At 31.0% G+C, this 19879-nt stretch overlaps 1 protein-coding gene across 1 annotated transcript in view; it reads right to left on the bottom strand.

Moving 5' to 3' along the window:
• The window catches only part of LOC111039107, a gene marked incomplete at its 5' end in the record, with an annotated part of 36509 nt that overhangs the window by 11407 nt on the left and 5223 nt on the right, over positions 1–19879 (bottom strand). Inside the window, one exon of the mRNA XM_022322430.1 lies at positions 3461–3523. Within this exon, the coding sequence (XP_022178122.1) occupies positions 3461–3523 (63 nt within the window). The remainder of the gene's footprint in view (positions 1–3460; positions 3524–19879) is intronic.

Raw genomic sequence — 19879 nt, 5'->3', positions numbered from 1 at the left:
AAAAATATTTACACGGTCGTAACATATTTCAATATTATTCAAATTTGTTTAATGTTTATCACACTAGTGTACCAAAAAGGACATATTATACGCCGTTTGTTATATTTCTGTTTTTCGACTGATAATAATATATATGTGTGTTGGTGTGGGTGTGTATTTTAGTATATTTAATAACCTCGGAATTAAAACCACGCTATAGCATTATTATCGCGATGAAAACTCGAATAAATGCATTTAACAATTCCACCTACGGCGGGCACAATGAAAATGTATTTAATTTGTAGAATTAGTGAACAAATCAGTGAGGGAAGTTCGGAGATAATTCAAAAGTTTTTGCTGAATACTGCGCTATTACGCAAAAAAAAGTTAATCTAGTACGTTTTAGTAAACAAGTTCGATGGCGAATAAACACACACACGGACTGAGAACACATATTTTCTTTAACCGTCGACACGATAACGTTGAACAAACACAAATACAAACAATTCAATATTGTTACTGTTTTATACGACACAACGAACTGAACGGGGGAAAAAGATATTATGTATTGAAACGATTGTGTGTGTACCCTAAGAAATTGAATTTCAAAAATTTCAAACAAGTGTGCGCCCATGCTCGAATAAATATGGTCACATGGACACTGTCGCTGTCCAGTAATTCGGGTTCCGAATATCCGAACATCGGTTTGGTTTAGACGAGATTAATGAAAACCTTGCTTGGTGAGATTACAGTGACAACCGTGACAAACGACGCACGTGCAACGGTATATGACCCAAGTGTTTCGACCTAGATACGAGCTTGAAAAAAAAAAAAAACACGAATCAAAAAACGGTTGCTGGCACGACGACTTCGGCCAAATCTAAAGTATAAAAAATCTAAAAACGGCAAAACTAAATTTTCTATTTATTATTACTTAAATGTAACATGTATTTGTAAATTATTATGTAATTTAATAAAAATAAATATTTATACAGATAATCATCTGTAATGGTGTGGAATTTACTCGTATTTTATATGGATGGGGTTTATTGTTTCGGAATGCATCATATTTTTATACAATATATTCTATGTCACACATTATTTTTAGTTTTCTTCAATAATTTCTCTTACTTACATTTAAAAACATTTTATTTCTTGAATAATATGTCCCCTGGGAATATTACGGCATTTTTGTTTCATCCGGGGTGACTTTTATCACAAAAAAGGTTTTTGTTTTGTTTTAAAAACGTACGATTTGTATTTTCCAACACAATAAGGAAATAGGACGATCAACACAATATTCATAATCAATAACATGGTATAGAATCACATGACGACTGAAGACATCCTGTGATGGAAACCCTCCAGAACAGATGATTTGTGTATTATTTATCTCGAAATTTAGGAAGTAATATCGGCACCATCACAAAAAAGCTAGCAAATTAATTAGCTCAAAAAAAAAAAAAAAAATCAACAATTATTACAATCATGGTTGCTATTTTTTCGCGCACTACGTGATTATATTACTTACGAGTGAATATGGCGCAGCGAAAGGAAATACAGAAGGGTTTGACCGATTTTATTTCGGACCTAGTTTGACGTACACACAAATCGCCCGCCACCCTTTTGTTTCAGACGTCTTGGGACGTCTGCGGGAGACGAAACAAAAACAACAACAACAATCGAATATTGTTTATTATTTTTTTTTTGTTTTCAAAGTTTTCATGAACCCTCAATATCGGCCCTCACGGTATTTTATTTTTTCAATCGTATCTCTTCCGTTTCACGCATCGGTTATTAAATTTTCATTCAGTATTGGTGTACACAGTAAGTATTTCAAGATGACACACTATGACAGCATTCCGAGCAGAGCTTTTTTATTTCACTTGAGCAGATGTTCATTATTTGAAACTAATTACTATCGCTGACGAAGTTGATGCCAATTGACGTTAAACTTATAAATACATATTTCGGGTAAGGTAAGTATTATATTTTATCGATTTAACTCTAAGGTCGTGCGCGTTTGTGTGTAAGCACACGCATTCTGACAATGAATCGCGTGGCCACAGCCCATAATATTTTGCGGTTTCCATTGCGTTGGTCAAAACACGGTAACGGTATTATTTTAGAAAAACTAACGAAAACATCGCTGCCAGTGCTTTAATAATGTTTTTTATTATCATTTCAAGCCCAGTAGGTCTGTATGTATAATAAGTACCTAATTAAGTTATAGTAAGTATGAATCGACTGTGTTGAGTGCATTTTGGGAAAAAATATAATTTGACGACATTAATAATTCGGCTTAAGAGAAATATAACTACATTTTATCAATTGCCGCGGTTTTGCACTCGGACAAATACATTTTAGGTAAGGCCAGTAGTTTTTGGTAATTCAGTCGACTTTTAATCATGTCATAAACGTACTGTTTGTTATTCATAAATCTCTTTCCATAATGGCCCTTTCGCCCATTAAATATACTTGATAATATAGTTGGTAAAATAAATGTTCATTACTGTGCAGCGTACACAGCACCTCTGCATTAAGTTTTTGACAGTTTATGACATAATATTGGATGTGATTTCATTCCTGGCCCAGATGGTACCCCTCGCATTATTTTAAAAAGCGTGTCAGTTTGTGTTAGTGGTAATTTTATTTCCACCTTTTTAAGTTATTCATGACCCTTTGACAACAAGACAATTTTTTTTTATTAACTATGCATCGGTCGTTAACGAACGACCCACGCCAAACGTTTCAAATTATCGTTTTGACAATTTTTTTTCCAATTAGTATATCTACCTGCTATACATAACAACAGCGTCGGCGTTTTGAAAACTAATTATCATACCAATTTTGAGTGTAAAATGTTCACGGCGCAGTTATAGTGATTAATGAACTGCAGTTTGGGAGTTTCGTGCCAAGAGATAAGTTGATATTCAGCAGTAGGTTAGGTTATCTATTAATCGTTTTTTTTTTGCGATTTGGAGGTCCGTTATTAGCGGCGTGTGTAAGAGTTGGTCGGTCAAGTTAATAAATGTCGGTCAGTATCAAGGAAGGAGTTCGACGTACGGTGTAGATCAGAGCATATATAATTAAAAAACTTGGTCGTCTGGGAACCACCACCGTAGTCATGGTTTTATAGTTTAACACCTATCATAAAACTAAATTAAAAAATATACGATATATATATATATATAATAAGAAAGTAAATGCCGCTCCGTCGAAAAATGAGTTTAATTTTAAAATTTAATAAAACAGCATACCTATACGATACGCTTAAATAGACCAATGTCGAGTGAGTGCGACAAAAAATTTTCATTAAAAAAAAAATAACACATTGCCATTTTCTTCGCTACCACCACATTAATAAATTAATTAAATAAGGCAGGTTAGTGACTGAAGGTGAGTTTACAAAGGGATATTTTCCCACCATGAATGCATAAATAAATATTCCTGTAATTTATGATGGACGGTTGTTACGTACAATAATTTGTCGAACTAGTAGATTTGATGCACGGGATCGGACATGAGGATTTTCTCCTGTAGGCTGAAATGTAATCAAATAGCAAAAATGTTTAGTTTATGTATTTATATCCGCGAAAACCATTTCAAAGTTTCAATGGTTATTAAGCAATCAATAATAATAAAAATAATAATAATAATAATAATAACAATAATAATAATAATAATAATGTGAGTAGTACATAATATGATGTAGACCTACTATAAGTTATTAGGAAATAATTTGAAAAAAAAAAATTTCCATTGTTACGAATCAGTTATACAATTTTTGTTTATTTTAATTTCGGTTATTATTATAATTTATAATACAACCTACGCACACAACATTTGTATTATTTGTATACTCATTTAAATAGTTCATATTGATTGTTATGCCAAGGCACGTATGATGGTCGGGAATTTATAGTTTCTCCGAAATGTTGTTATCATCGTTTGGAGACTAAATGATGTCGAGTGATTTATTATAGAGTAGTAAATATATTAGTAGGAAATATATATTTGGGTGGGCAACCGTCTGAACAATAATATTTTATAAAATCACATTGAAACAATCAAAATTCGTCGAATTCCATGTAGTTGAACCCTCGTGCAGTAGTATTAATACACCGATGACGTTCACAAAACGGTGTAATTGGTAGTTATTTTTACTCTACGACTGTGCAGACACAACTATAGCAGGATCAAATGACCCGAAGGACATATTATAATGACTATTGTTTCTAAACAGTTTTTTTTTTATTTTACCGTCCTGCGCACGACCGCGCGGGAATATAGCAACTTTAAATATTATAATTCGGGAGAATAATGTGCGAATGGTGCATTGAAACCGTAGTTTCATCGGCACAGTGAATTTCCTCGCGAACAATACGCATATAATTACAGCTTTAACCGGAACCACGTTGTCGGTATACGCGGTTGATCTACTCTTATATATAATAATATAATATACGTTGAAATTCTGCCGTTGACGCAACGACGACCCCACCGAACTACCGTTTACTGACAATTTTAAGCGCAATAGCATATAATAATACAGTTGTGAAACAGTGCGAAGTCGAGGGGCGGGCATGGTTGAGGGGGGGGGGGGTCGTTTGAAGTTCGAAACGTAGTATAGGTGATAATGCCCGCACAACAAACTTAAGCCACGCGGTTACACCGTATTAGTGTGTTACAGATATATGTATAGTATATAAACGGTCGCCACGACGGCCATTAATTTAAACGTCGACAATTAAACGTCACATCGGTCAAGACGACAGCAAAATACGATGTTAATAGCATTATACCTGTACCGACGAGGAAATTAAAGGCGAGGGGTCGGCGGTCACAGTCAAAGGTCGCGAGAGTCGCAACAACGATGATAATAATAATAATAATAATAATAACAATAATAACAGTCCACCGTTCATCGGACCGTAATTTCGCAAGATTAATAATATAATAATATTATGATTACGACGACTGCGAACGCGATCGGAGCGGAGCGGACGACGACGGGGGCCCCGCTGATGGCGGTGTTTGGCGCACAGATAAACGGGCACTTTCGATTTGCGGGAAACGTTATTAGCTTCGGTGTGCATAATAATATTATTATTGTTGTTGTTATGATTAAATCGGCAATGGCATTCAAATAATATGTGTATAGGTACGTCACATTGTGCGAGAGCGATTCAATATTGTTTCCTGCAGATTTGAAACGATATCCGCCACGGATCGCTTCTGCAAAACCCTGTCGCGCGCACCATTGATAACGTTTAAACGGTGCGGTTTCGTTCACGTCGTCGTCTGTGTCATTTATCCGACACTTTCGACATTTTTGGCACCGCCAGTGTCTTTAAACTCGACTCCGTGAAAATTCAAAACGTACCTCCGCCGATCCGTCTACTCCGTTTCGACGCGATGAAAAAAAAAAAAAAAATCGATGATGGCGTTTCAAGTGGTGCTGAATACGAATACAACGCGAACAATATATATATATATGTGTGTGTATAAAATATAGAATAATATTAGCAACTGTCAACGCGCATAACAATATAGGGTCAAATGTGACACGACTGAACGTTATATTAAAAATATAGAAGTTTTATTTTTATTTTTATGTATCATTTATTGAAACGTTACAATAACTTGCAAGACGTATACATTTAATTTCAATAAATGTTGAACGCATCGGTAATTCGTTGAAAAAAAAATGCAATCATACTGCGATAAACACGATTTTTAAAAAATCTCTCAAGTTTTTTATAGATGTAAACTTTCAAAGTAAATTGACTCTAAAAACCGTTCCGAACATAAAAAAAAATATTGTGTTCAAAGCTGTACAAAAAGTCGCTCGAGAACTAAACGTCGTCACTTGTTCCAAGAATAGTAACAATTATGTTATAGACCACCATAATATGACACTACAAACTCCTTCTCGGTCACTCTATAAATAATAAATATGAAATGTTGACGGAAATCTACTAAAGTATAAGAGGCGTTGGCATTCGTAATGAGACTTTCAAAACGACGACATCGAGTGTAAGTCATCGAACGTAAAAGCTTCCTTTCGTATATTTATGCTGGTAACATGTTTGAAAATAGAACAAAAAACTCATGAACTTATTTGCTTTATTTTATTATTGCGCAGATCATTTATCTACCATAACTATATTGTTTTAATTATATTTAACATGTCCTTAATTTAGTTGAGAAACAATGAGTTTTATATAAGAAAAAATATTATTATAATGTAGATCTGATAAATATATTTTATTAAAAAAAATGATAGTCATGCAAATTTTTGTTTTTGATAGAAGACGGAAATCTATAATATTATTATTGCTTTATGTAACGGAAGGGTCAAATTTTACGGTAAACGGCCATACCCTAAAAAGCTGTAATTCGTACATTATTTTCAAATTTATTGCAGCAACTTTTGAACTCTATGTTCACACACAATAATAATTGTTTGCACATTATAGATACCTATACGTTTACTATATTTTCCCGCGTTTAGGATTTCTGTTGGGATATAGCCAAATTTAATAATTATTATATACGATTAACAATCTGTTTTCATGTAGTCGTTGCGGTTTATCCTTTTAAATGGGGTCTGATATTATTCTTAATATTCGGGAACGCATTCAAACTACACAGCCTTGCCGAATAATGATTTGTGTTTTATCAGCAATTCCTAATGAGGCTCTAGAAAAGTTCACGTCCAATCGAATTCACTTCTCACAGAGAATAAGTTTTTGTTTATTCCTTATTTATAAAGTGACCAACGTGGTACCATGTTTAACTCATTTTATTGATTCGTTTAGGGGGGTTTTTTTTAAAAATTTTTCTTTTTATATTATAAACGTACACATCCCATCGAGTTGATTTAGTTACAGTGATTAGAGGCATAGGAGTATTTCAATCTGAACGGTACTGATTGCGAACATTTGAATAGCAAATTATAATTAATTGTAGCATATACGATACACATTGCAGTGAATTTATTACTCCGTGGATTAAGGACTCTACACACAAATACTCCATTAAACCAAAATCATACCAATTATTTTATTAGGTTTCTCCTATCGATTATTAGTAATTAAGGCAGTAGAATCATTGTGTCTGACCTAATATTATTCCAACATAGTGACCATGTATCAAAACACTTTATATACGTTCTGCTGAATTTATTATTTCATGTATAAAATATTATTTCCACTTCAGTTCTCAATCATGAAACTCTAAACAGTTTCTTCTATGAATATTAATTTTATAACAATAAGATAAATACATTTTTCAACTCATGTAGTTTAAAAACTTAAAAAAGTATAAAGGCCAAGATTTTCAGCGCCGGTTTACATACTTTATTTTTATCCATCCTTTTCAAATAATATTATTTTCGATAAATAAAAACATTGATAACTAATAAAAAGAGAAAAGATAACAATTTAGGAAAATACGAAAAAATGGAATAAATAAATTCAGTAAAATCAAAATGTACCCACAAAGGAGTCGTGTAAAAAATGAAAGGGGAAAAATGTTCAATAGCTTGGTACTTATTATAATATACATTATATATTTTTTTCAAGCTATCCATAGTTTATCAAATAATTTAATATATTTTTTAAATTTAATAAAAAAAAATTAAAATTAAATGTATTTAATGCCGATACCACATAATTTACCAATGTACTTAAATATATTAAATTATACATTATGGAGCCAAATAAAAAAAAGAAAGTTTTTCAATATTAAAACTCTTTAACAAATAGAACATATTAAAAGTTGTATTAAAAAGCAAAACAGATTTTTTCTTTTATGTCATATAAATACATATTTTTAATTTCAGACGAAGAATTTTGGGAGTATATTTGATAAATCCATCGGTACCATGGTGCATTTGAATGTATCATTAGCCCCCGGAGAATACCATAATAAGACATGCAGTTGTATCCTTTAAACATTTAATATTAAATTTAAATTGTATGTAATAAAGTAAAAAGAATCATCCCCGTATATGCTTATCTTTTTTTCATCAATCATCTTTTTTTTATATAATTATAATTATAAGCATAAAACAATATACATCAGCAGCTGGGTGTTTTACAACAATTTGTAATTACTTTAGTGTTATACCGTTATGCGCTTACTAGGATACTTCATTTTACTAATGTTCAAAAGTGAGAAAAACTTGTTTAAGCCTTTTGCAGGAAACACTCTCGCTTTTTAGATTAATTATTATGTCGCAGTAAATACTGATTTTAATTAGTTTATGATAAAGGTATTACAAAAATATTTAATTTTCAAAATGGTTATCTTCGATAATATCAAACCATTATCGTGTTACTGCAAATAATCCCTAATATATATAAAGGGCGTCTATATATTGTGATGACTGTCAACGTCATTACTTGTTCCCCGAGTATTATATATATTTTTTAAATATGAAAATATGGTTATCATATTAACTTTTTCTGTAAAAGTAGGCTAAATTTATTAAGTTTTCTATTCTTGTTTTTACAATACTGTTTCCATTTTACAATATTTTTTAAAAATAAAATCCCCCTTTTTTAAACACGCGGTAACATTGGTGGTCATTGGGTGTGGGGTGGTACGGTAGGGAGTTTTTCTTTTGAATAGGTTTAGTAGGGTTTTCTTCTATTGGCGGGATTGTAACACGTGTTTTTGTATGTGTGGCAAAGATGTGTTGCTAGAAACCCGGATGGTTACCAATCCAGAAGCTAGCAAAACTACCTTCTCATAACTGCTTAACTCGTATTACTTTGATATTTATGAAAACTCGTAATTTTATTTTCTTGTAATTATTATTAGTGGTCTTTAACTAACGATCAAATAAGAAAATAAATAAATAATTAAAAAAAAGGGGTCTAACAGCTGCAACAAGCGAAAAACATCTGTGAAGCATTGAAATGTTGGGCAGATCTGACTTCACTCATTCTCATGGCCATTTTTATTAAACTTGAGTAAATAGTGAAAAACTCCCAACAAAGTCACGGATATGTCAAAAAGAAAAAAAATTAATCAACTAAGAGCATTAAAACTCACGCGGATCGCATAGAATATTTTAAAATATATTCTTCAACATACTGATGTAGCTGTTTTGCCTATACGATACGCCGTCCATGATACAGGATATTTAATATATACCTATACTTAATGTAAGAAAACATGATTGAAGAAATAGAGCGTTCCGCATTTTTTTTCGCTCAGGTCAGTTTTTTATGCGAGTGTTTTAATATTTATTTCTATAGAGTCGGTATTATTATTAATTCTAAAAATATTATTCGATGAATAAATTGTGTGTTCAACATTTCAAGTTAATGAAAATAAATAATGATCGAAAATCAACATATTATTTTCACTTTGATATTATAAACAATCTGTAATAATCTCAAGTTGTTGAAGTTAACAATTGTAGCATGCAGAGAGTAGATTGAAATTGACGTTGATTTGTGAATCCAAAAAAATGGAGTGTAATATTCGCTGTGAATTGTATTAGTGGCATAAAAAAGAAGTGTTAGAAATCGGAAAATGTATCATTCATAATTTACATTTTTCTTTCGAAGGCGATTTAAAATCTCATTATAAATACGTTTACATAATATTATTAAAATGTATCCTGTAAGCATGAAAATAAATTCCGATGAATATTATTTAAACAATTTTTTTCGTATAGATCAGGATCGCATACATTTTATAATAATGTTCAGAGCATAAAAATCTTTAAGCGCTCCGGTAGGTTTATCTGTCGGTAGGCACGCTCGGAGGGTTTATAATAATGTACACTTGTTTGTTAAAGCTTTCATTGTTTTCGAGGGATTTGGTAGATATTAAAACGTGCGAGTTTTATTTTTAAACCTCATCATATTCAGAGGTCTACGCCGCAAAACAGGTGGACATAACCTACAAACTACATGAAATTACATCACACGAATTGTAGACGATAATATTAATTATTGAGTATAATAAAGTGCACAAGGAAAATTCATTTAACGTCCAACGCGATTTTTTTGGTCATTTTTTTATACTGTCTGAACTTTGAAGTGAGTATCAAACTAGATTTTATAAATTTTATCTATATTTTTTCCAATAGAAAGGTTTTTTTTAACGAGTATTTACATTGAAGCAGAAAGGTTTCGTAAAAGGTTCGAATTTATTAAAAATAGATATCGATATAATTGTTATTTATTTATTAATTTTTAAAGTTAGGAAAATGTGTGAAGAGTGTATTGATGTACCACCGTGCACTGTTCCGATTGAATCTGAACTTAAAACGCACTTACATATAGTACATAATTCACGACGTAAACATTATGCTTTTCATTGTATATACGATATCAATAGAAAACATATATATTGGAACTTGGTTTAAGATCGAGTCGTCTACATATTGTATTGATTCACAATTACGACGTTTTTGTCTCACATTTACCTACATTATTCAACAACTATCAATAGACACGGCACTTTCAACAACAGTCCCGCAAAACTCTAGTTATCACCTTCCTCGACAAATTTTTCAGCTGATAATCGGAAAAAGACGATCTTGTTTTAGAACACAGAGATTACACTTGCTAAGTAAAAAAAGAAACACAACTAATCTTTCATCCTTGTTCGCCCTTCGGACATTAATTGCGCAAGCATACATCAAAATGTCAATATACTAAAATTCTCTTAACAACCCAAAAATTCTTTAAGGAAAGATACAAAGAAAAACAAAATTCTTACTTTTATTATTTGTAAAAAGCCCTAGCTTTTTCTAACCTATTAATAAGAAAAATTGTATCCGGCACCGATTTCTCGATTAACAGGTCCCTCCACACTCTTTTCCGACATGCTTGACACATGACACGTTTGTTGAATCTATCTTATCCTAAAATTAACCTTAGACTACCTACTAAACACAAGCACACGGTTAAAAAAATGTCATATACTATTAAAAACTTTCTAATAACAAGGCATCGCAGGACATGACTTAATAATATAAATACCGAAAAGGTATACACTCGGGTATACATTACAGGCGCACACATCTATAACTTATATCCTTCCCGTTTATCTTACATTACATACCTTTCTCTTGGAAAAACGCTGTCAATATTCACAAACTAGCCAAGCCTATAAACTTCCATCGTAATACCGACAAATTAACCGACTCGCTTCCTTCTCAAAATGTCTTGAAAACATTATACTTAAAAGGAATTATCCAATTATTACAGATGAATAAATAATTCCAAGTACTCAGTTTGCTTGAATAATTAACTATTTAGCCTTCCATCAAATACCTCCAGCATCAGTAAGAATTATAGATAATATATTGTATCTTCAGTAAAAAAAAATCACTTTTATAAAATAGCACAATAAGTTTATTGTGTTTGTATTTTACGGTGTAAATGTTATTATTATTTTTTTAATAAAAAAAAATATATTGTTTTATACCTGGATATCGGGAAGACATCGATGAGTAGAGAGAACTCGTCGGCAGACGTTCAACTCAAATGATTGCATAGTTTTTATTAAATGATCGCGTTAATACTCATTCTCGATTTATTTGAAAGCTATAAGATTCGTATCAAGACGATATAGAGAGTTTTCCAAAACGCATTACATTCGACGAACGAGTAAACTATATGAACGGCACCATATAGTATATAATATAATACTGTTGGAAAACTTTTTATAGGAAACTCTTTGCATTCCCGCTGTGTCTTTTTTTGCAGCGGTCGTCGTACTAATATCACGCTGTACGCCGGTATTATTATAAAAACATTATCGACCTAGTTTCAAAAACGCATGTCGTCGTCGTATTACCGTGTGCGTTAAATATTATCGTCCAACAGACTTTGCAAACATTTACCGTTATTTACAATCATTTGCTTACATCTGTTACGCGTGTAATGTAACGTTATCAATAATTTTGGTAATCATCAAAAAGTTCTATAGGTTGTCTACGGTAATAACGTTCAAAAAATATAATGTCATCGGGTATAATATGCTCTTCCGCAGACTTCAATAAAATCTGGAAAAATCCAACTATATATGAAGGGGAAGAAAAAAACCTTTTCAAATAGAAGATTTGTTTTGAACATTTCCTATCGGGTAAACTTATAAGTTTATTAGGCTATCCGTGTTCATACGTCGGGTAAATCTCACCAATCGTGTTCAGTTGAACGACGTGTTGTAAAAATTAAAATAGGTCTATTTTATCAAATTAAAGGGTCTACAAGGATTGCAGATGCACTCAATATGTATACACTGCTGCTGGCACTTTAGTCACTTTTTTTTTACCAAAAAGTCTCTTTTTCATTAACCGATTTTACGGTTTCGATGGTTATTAACTTCGCATACGTTTCAATACTATTTTATACGCACAGAGAGTATATTATATATTATATGAAGTACGATTGTAACATTTGGCTTTCGTCCCCAACAACAATAGGTTCGGAATGTATTGCTTTTCAACGTATTTGCATATAGGCACCGAAATGATTACTGAAACGGTTTAACCAGGACCACAACCCCTTTGAATACCGAAAAACTAATTATATGCGCTTTGTCAAAGCACCATAAACAGGTATGTTTTTTTCCTGGTTACCTTTATTAAATTTTCTGTAAAAAATGCGAAGAGTTAATAAATCATGCTGATGTACTATTACGATCGTACAATATTATATTGAACGAGTTGGTTAGGTGGTTAGGTGTTCAGACAAGATTATATCTATTGATTAAAAAACCAAAATGATTATATTTAACATTTATATATATTATATTATACGTATGTATGAAAATATTGTCGGAGTAATGTTCAAGGGGTATTGATGTATGAATATTTTCGTTTCCCATTTTACATAGTATAAACACTAATAATATTAATAATTAAATCAGTCCAAGCCCATGGTATATATTTTTCACGATTTTCAAATTTAATACTTTAAAATTAATTAGTTTACACCGTGTGTTTTATATCTCATTTGCATATTTCTAATTAAATGAGTAACTGGAAATGACAATTTTCATTACATCTTTGTTTAAAACATATATAAACGTTTTATACATTCGTACGTCTCGAACGCGTATACATTAATTAGTTTTTAAAGAAGCATATCGAAAATTAAACTTTTTGTCATATCATATAATTATATGCACATTGCATATATATACAAGCATGTATTCTGATGTGTATTTAAGATTGTGAACTCATAGGCTCCCACACGAATAGGTTCAGTAAGGTAATTATTTTCTTGAAGTATAAATAATAATAATAATAATAACAAAAATGTTTTTATTAATAGAACGTGAGGATTATGATTCATGAATGACATTATATTGTTGTGTTCGATAAAATATACTTTTAAAATACCATAAATATATAATATAAATGTATACCTACTTTTTTCATTAAATTGTTTAACCCTTTAAAATTCGGAATTCCTGAATTAAAAAAATTAACATTTTAAAATAAAATACATACTTTTTTATGACAGATAAGAATAACATATTATTTAAATGCATGTTTGTTATCAAAACCACATAATATATATTATATATGTATGTTTCATGTTTATAAGCATACCGATTTGATTACAAAATTATCCCGTGATTTTATTCTTTTACATGCACTTTTTAAATCCTTCCCGTTATTATATGGATTTTTTCATAGAAAATATTCCTACATCAGCAGTTTTGATTATTTATGTATTATAATTTAAAACCGGTTATAAATTGATGAAACTGTTAAACGCAGACAATAAAAAAACAAATTTAATGTTTGTTAAGGAATAAGTACACACAGAATATTTATTTTAGTATATTCGAAAAGTGCATGAATATTAAATATCGTACTTTATTTTAATATGTGGAAGTTTTCATAAATTCATATGAATTTATGTACTATGTTACTAATGTTATTAAATTTTATCTGTGTGCTTTTGTGCAAGAAAAGTAGTTAGGTACAAATTTCAATTTGATAAGTTTGTAAATTTCCAAATTTGATTAACTCATTTATATAGCACTGATGGAATAATCAAAATAACCAAGTTATGTTCACTCAATTAGTTTTGCATATTTCAGAGCACTTTCATTTTGTTAACTTCAATACCACTATGTACACAATACATGCACATCAGCACATTGCATGTGATAAAATACGACTCAAAATGTATTGGACTCAACACAGAAATTTAATGAAAACTTTAATTCTCATGATTTTATTAAATTAATTTAATCAACAATTTATTAATGTTAATCATTTCACAGAAACTAATTTCCGACTTCGCTGATTTACATCATCGTGTGGAGTATTGTAAAAATAATAAATAAATAACTAAAAAGCCCGTGTAAAATGTTATAATAGTATCTGAATAAACTGTTTAAATTTCATTGTAAGCAAATTACCTATCCTACAGCACAATATAATAGGTAACTATATATTATAGTGTATTAATATATAACACGTTAGACGATTAATAAATAGCAGATACTACCTATATTGAAAACGGAAAATATATATTTTGTTCAACCTTCGTATGAGTTTCATCATTTTTGAATAGTTTTATTTAAAAAAAGTGTATCTATTAAACATAATATTATTATGCGATCTGGAAAACAAAATTATGTACATTATGTATAATTTATTTGTTGTACTTGTTTTTGTATTTTAATTTAATATTATAATGAACAATAAACTAATATTATAGTAAGTATAGTCATTTTCACGAAAAGTGGCGGATGACTGCAGCGCTTGCAGTGGTTGATTTAACCGTAAATAGTGATTCTCATTATTTCATAAGCTATATTACGGAGCGGACTTATTCATAAAATATTGGAAAACGATAATATAAGTACCTATACATGCGGTATTGTTTTTTTGAAACTCTTCACAAATATGATTAGTAAATATAACTACACAAATCTCATCCGTTCAAAAGCCCAAAAGTACGCGAAATATTACAAATAATTGTTTAAATAACCCTTTACACGAATTCTAACCACTGGGAGCGCTGCAATCACCCGCCACTTTTTGAGAAAGCGACTGATAGTCTGGTATGAATTTAACGGGGTAATTGCTTAAGTTTGGAGGCCTTGGAAAAAAATGTGGTTGTAGTTTAGGAACTAGTCTACACTATAACTACCCAAAATTACATTAGAAGATAAGAGCGTTGATAATTTGTTCTCCTGAATTCAATACGAAAAATGGTATTAATTAATAAACTATTAATAAGATGTTTCGACCATCTGTACATTTTTTTAAGCGAATAGTAGGTCAGGTAATAGGCATAGTTCAGTTATATAACTGAAATATCAGGCTTTTTATTGTGTTTTTAGTTTTTATTTCGCATAAGGCTTTATTCTCGTCTTCAATTTAAATTTAACTGATGGGGTTTCTTTGAACTTGTGCTTTATTTTCGCTACGGTACTACTAAACGTTAATATTGTCATCTACCTTGATCAACAACATTTTATAAAGAATTACGTAATTAATAGTTATTTGAATTATAAAAATAAAAAACTCGAGAATATTTTATAATGCGGCATTCTTGCTCGGTATTTTAGTAAAAACAACTTTTTTTTACCCCGTTGAAATATGTATACCTAATTTGTTTGTACTATAAAGAGTTTTTATACTGTTATATAAATTACACTTATTTATTATGAAATTCTTTGAAGGCTACATATTTTAACGAGTAATTATTTTGTAGAATACACAAGAATAGTTGACTCTTGACGAGAAACTAAATCACAAAAAGGGGTTACATTATTTTTTCTACCAGCAAAACATATTTATAGCAAATTTTTCTAAACGTTGAACAGATTCCACTTATGTTTCTAATATATAAAATTTATCGAATAGTTTTATTGAAATTCTTCTGCAGTTTACATAATAACGCAGATATATACGTAAAAAATAACAGTTTTCAATAATACTGAATAAATTCATACACGAGTAACTAATTTAATTGAATTTTATGTCGAACGGAAACGATTTTTGCGGAAAAACTACGATTTTGTTTTAGTCTATATAAATTACGCGTTACGTGTACAGACAAGACAACATTTTTTACATTAATAGATTGTTGAAAATATGTAATACGTTTTGGAGGATTACATTTAGTAAACTATATTTATATTATATACATATATACATATATTTTTTTAAAGAAAACATAAATCATAACGTTGAGCGTGTATATTCATCGACCAATGCGAATTATTACACCGTCTTTAGAGTGTTCCACTTACCAAGTATTTCAGCTTATTGCATTCCATGGTATGTTTACGATCACGCCAAAGAGATGTCCGTAAAAATGTGCAGTACAATATATTATATAGTGACCGAGATTGTGTAATGTCCGTTTATCATATACAGAACGCACGTGTACTATTACGAGCATATACAGGATATTACGCTCGTTTCGTTTGTTGTAAAATATATAATATACTATGTACAGTTGTACACCGATACACACAGGACAGCGATTTTTTTTTTCTCAACATTATTCATTGGACAAGTCAATTGTTCGCTATTTTTTTTATATCTGTAATTTTTTATGTTTTTTCTTACTCTACAACCCATATTTTTTATTTGAAACCATGAAAAACGACAAAAATCGACCTGGGTTGCGGTGACCGCGTTTGCGTTAAAACACACAAATTTATTGTATATTTTTTATATCACATTTACGACACATACCCGACGAGGGACATGGCGCGAGAATGACAATAATCGTAAACAATATTCTCGTCTCGTTTGACGCGATGAAATCCGACCAGATTTTACGTGTCTGACGATACTGAGATGACGTATACTATATAGTGACACAATTAACAGCCATCCGATACATCATAACCCAAGTGCCGCTGTTCCAGGCATGCAAGCAGGTGGATGGGTGCGCGGGTGTGGGTGTATGGTAGGTGTGCTCTAAGGCGGAATCGGTTAGACGAGAACGGAATAAAACTAAAAATCGCATAAACAATGTGAGCTCGATAAACACGATTACATATTATTATTGTTATTATTATTATTATTATGATCGTTTCAATTCTTGTGGCGTGCTACGCCATATCTGTAAATTATATTTTTATTGGAATGATAGGTATGCGCACCATTGCATTATACAATGCAATCGATATAATATGCGAGCAGTACGTTTGTAGGTATGATGTTTTTCTCCGAAACGATTTTGTTTTTACGAAGTTTTTCTAGGATAGTAATAATTTGAAATCCTTTCACGTGAAAACTTCACATACAGACACAATATAATACACTGTAAATACGCATACGGCGTGTCAAAAATGTAATACAGATAAAATACAATAACGTAACAATCACATTTTCATTTTGTTAAAAAAAATAAAAAAATAAAACAAAATAAAAGTTGTCCACAATGGCGGAAAAAAATACACAAATGTCAGATATATAATATTATGCGGTGGAAATGTACGCATATTCGCGGGGGTGGAATTTTTAATAAACTTATAGAAACAGAGCTTTTTGTTTGTTAAAAGAGCTTTAATATGAATTCATCCAAAATGCGATTAAACAAACTCGCTTCATAATAATACACTCTGTTTATTTTTATACAGATAATACAAAATAAGCTACACGACACTGTTGCAGTCACGAGATGTGGAGCGCTCGTCTGGTTTGGATCGTTTTAGCGAGTGATATATGCACTAGTATTTATTTTAATTATTATGGAGAGAAAAAGAAATCAATGCATTTTAAAAGATCGAATAACCATAGTTTGCCATTATAATTCAAATATGCTCGTAAGTCGTAAGGATAGTATAAAAAAAAGAAGTTGATTGAAGTTAATTAAATTAATGTTCTCAAAACAATGGTAACTATAGTACGCTTATTATTATGATGATGGCGTTAGCATATTTTTGATCACCGTTGTTTGTGTTGTACATTCAATACAATTCAGTGAAATCAGCGTTAATGATAGGCAGTTGGAGCTTTATTTTATAGCTTGTTGATTTTAGCGGAGAAGCCGCCCACTGACGAGCGACACTCCTCTACGTAAAACAATTAATCCAAAACAAATTTGAAATGTTCGGGAAAACTCACATTTTTAACTACGGGTGAAGTAGAAACGTACAGAATTTGATACGGCCATGACTCCATGGACTACGACACTACTATATAAATATATAATATTATTATAACAAGAAACATTTTATACTGTCATGTACAGTTACGCCTTAGAATTCGATCAAGCCTATTCGTCACACCGATCAAATATTATTAAACGTCCACATTATCGATTTAATGTTTTAGTATGTCTATATATTTGTACTTTATCGGAAGTTTATTAGAAATAAATTATATAAGATTCTGGACATCAAATATTTAGTACCACCGTATAGTAGCGTTTGATGTTGTTTCAATACAACAAAAATAGAGATTCGCAAAGGCCGTTTTCTTCTTAAAGAATGAAAAGTAATTAAAACTTAAAAGCTTTTAATAATTTCTAGAATTCCGTAGCCTTATAATATTATAGAAGAGATGCAGACGTCAATCCGTTTGAAAATATAAACAAATCGAAAAATTCACAATAATAATACTGTGCATTGGGTGTAACATTACATTAATGATACGAACTAGTCGAATCGAGACGTTGTCCACTTTACTGTACGGAAGTAAATATTATGTGATACTATTTAAATCGAATTCTCATATTATTATATTTCTTGCGTAAATTCCAACGTTAATACCACGAAGCTACAAAATTATACACACTCGTTTACCGCACACTTTTCATCCTATGCTAAGACCAATATAATAATAAATAACAACGAGTTTTATTATTTTATCGTTTATAACCGAAACATTACATGTCATGTCTATTGTCTAAACACAGTGCGATTCACCAGTCATGCCCACCCTCATTTTTCTCAGATTTTTTGTTCTACTTACTCTAAGAGTGTCCCGTGTAGATACAAGCTTTTGTTTTTTTTTTTTAAATTCGAACGAGTGCAGTTTCTCAGTAATAAAAATATTTGTTCTGAGGATTATAATCCTTAAAAATGATTTGACAAAGAAGTAAAATACACGTACACTTATAGTAAAATCTTACAAATTATTAATGCTGATAGATCAATAATATTCACTTAAATTTAAAAACACCATAGCCTCCGTATGTATTATACAAACCCATTATCATAGACTTATTATCCATATAACTCAAAGTTAAATACCAACCTGCTTAAAAAAATGTTAATTATGTAACCAAAAATGTTCAGAAAAATTATCCACTAAATAATTTACATTAGAAAAAGAAGGGGGGAGGAGAAACTGAAGTTTCTATATCTCCACACGACAGGAGTGTTGAGAGTAAATAGATCAAAACATATCAGGAATTTTAAAATATGGTCTTCGAGCATGCCTATTTCAGAATTTCAAAAATCAGATTTTGAGTAACTGCGATATTTAAGAATAAAGGGCGGGATGATGTTTGATGAATCACCCTGTATAAAATAACGCGAGGCTATATATATTTGTACACTATATATTGTATTGTACTGGCCAATAGCTGCTTGGAAAAATTACGTCCGACGACAAAACGGTCGCAGTTTAATTCCGAAACGTTACCGCCATCTAACATAATAATATATTATAATATACACAGCGTATACGGTATATTATTTTTATGATGGCGTCCGATGGTATACAATGTGGCGCCAGTTTTCTGCCGTTTACTTTTTGAATACTCTATAGAATTTCTATGTCAAACATTGAGCGCGTTATATAGTTCGGCTCGGCAAAGTTGAGCTTATATTATATTTACCTCCTCGAATCCGGGCCCTTCGGGGGGTCGATAGTCTCTCGGGCGTATCAATTTGATACCTACGTCCTATACCTACTACGTAGTAACCG

The sequence above is a fragment of the Myzus persicae genome, unplaced genomic scaffold (assembly GCF_001856785.1).
Source record: "Myzus persicae strain clone G006 unplaced genomic scaffold, MPER_G0061.0, whole genome shotgun sequence".
Classification (NCBI taxonomy): Eukaryota; Metazoa; Arthropoda; class Insecta; order Hemiptera; family Aphididae; genus Myzus; species Myzus persicae.
This window is presented reverse-complemented; position numbering and strand designations above follow the sequence as displayed.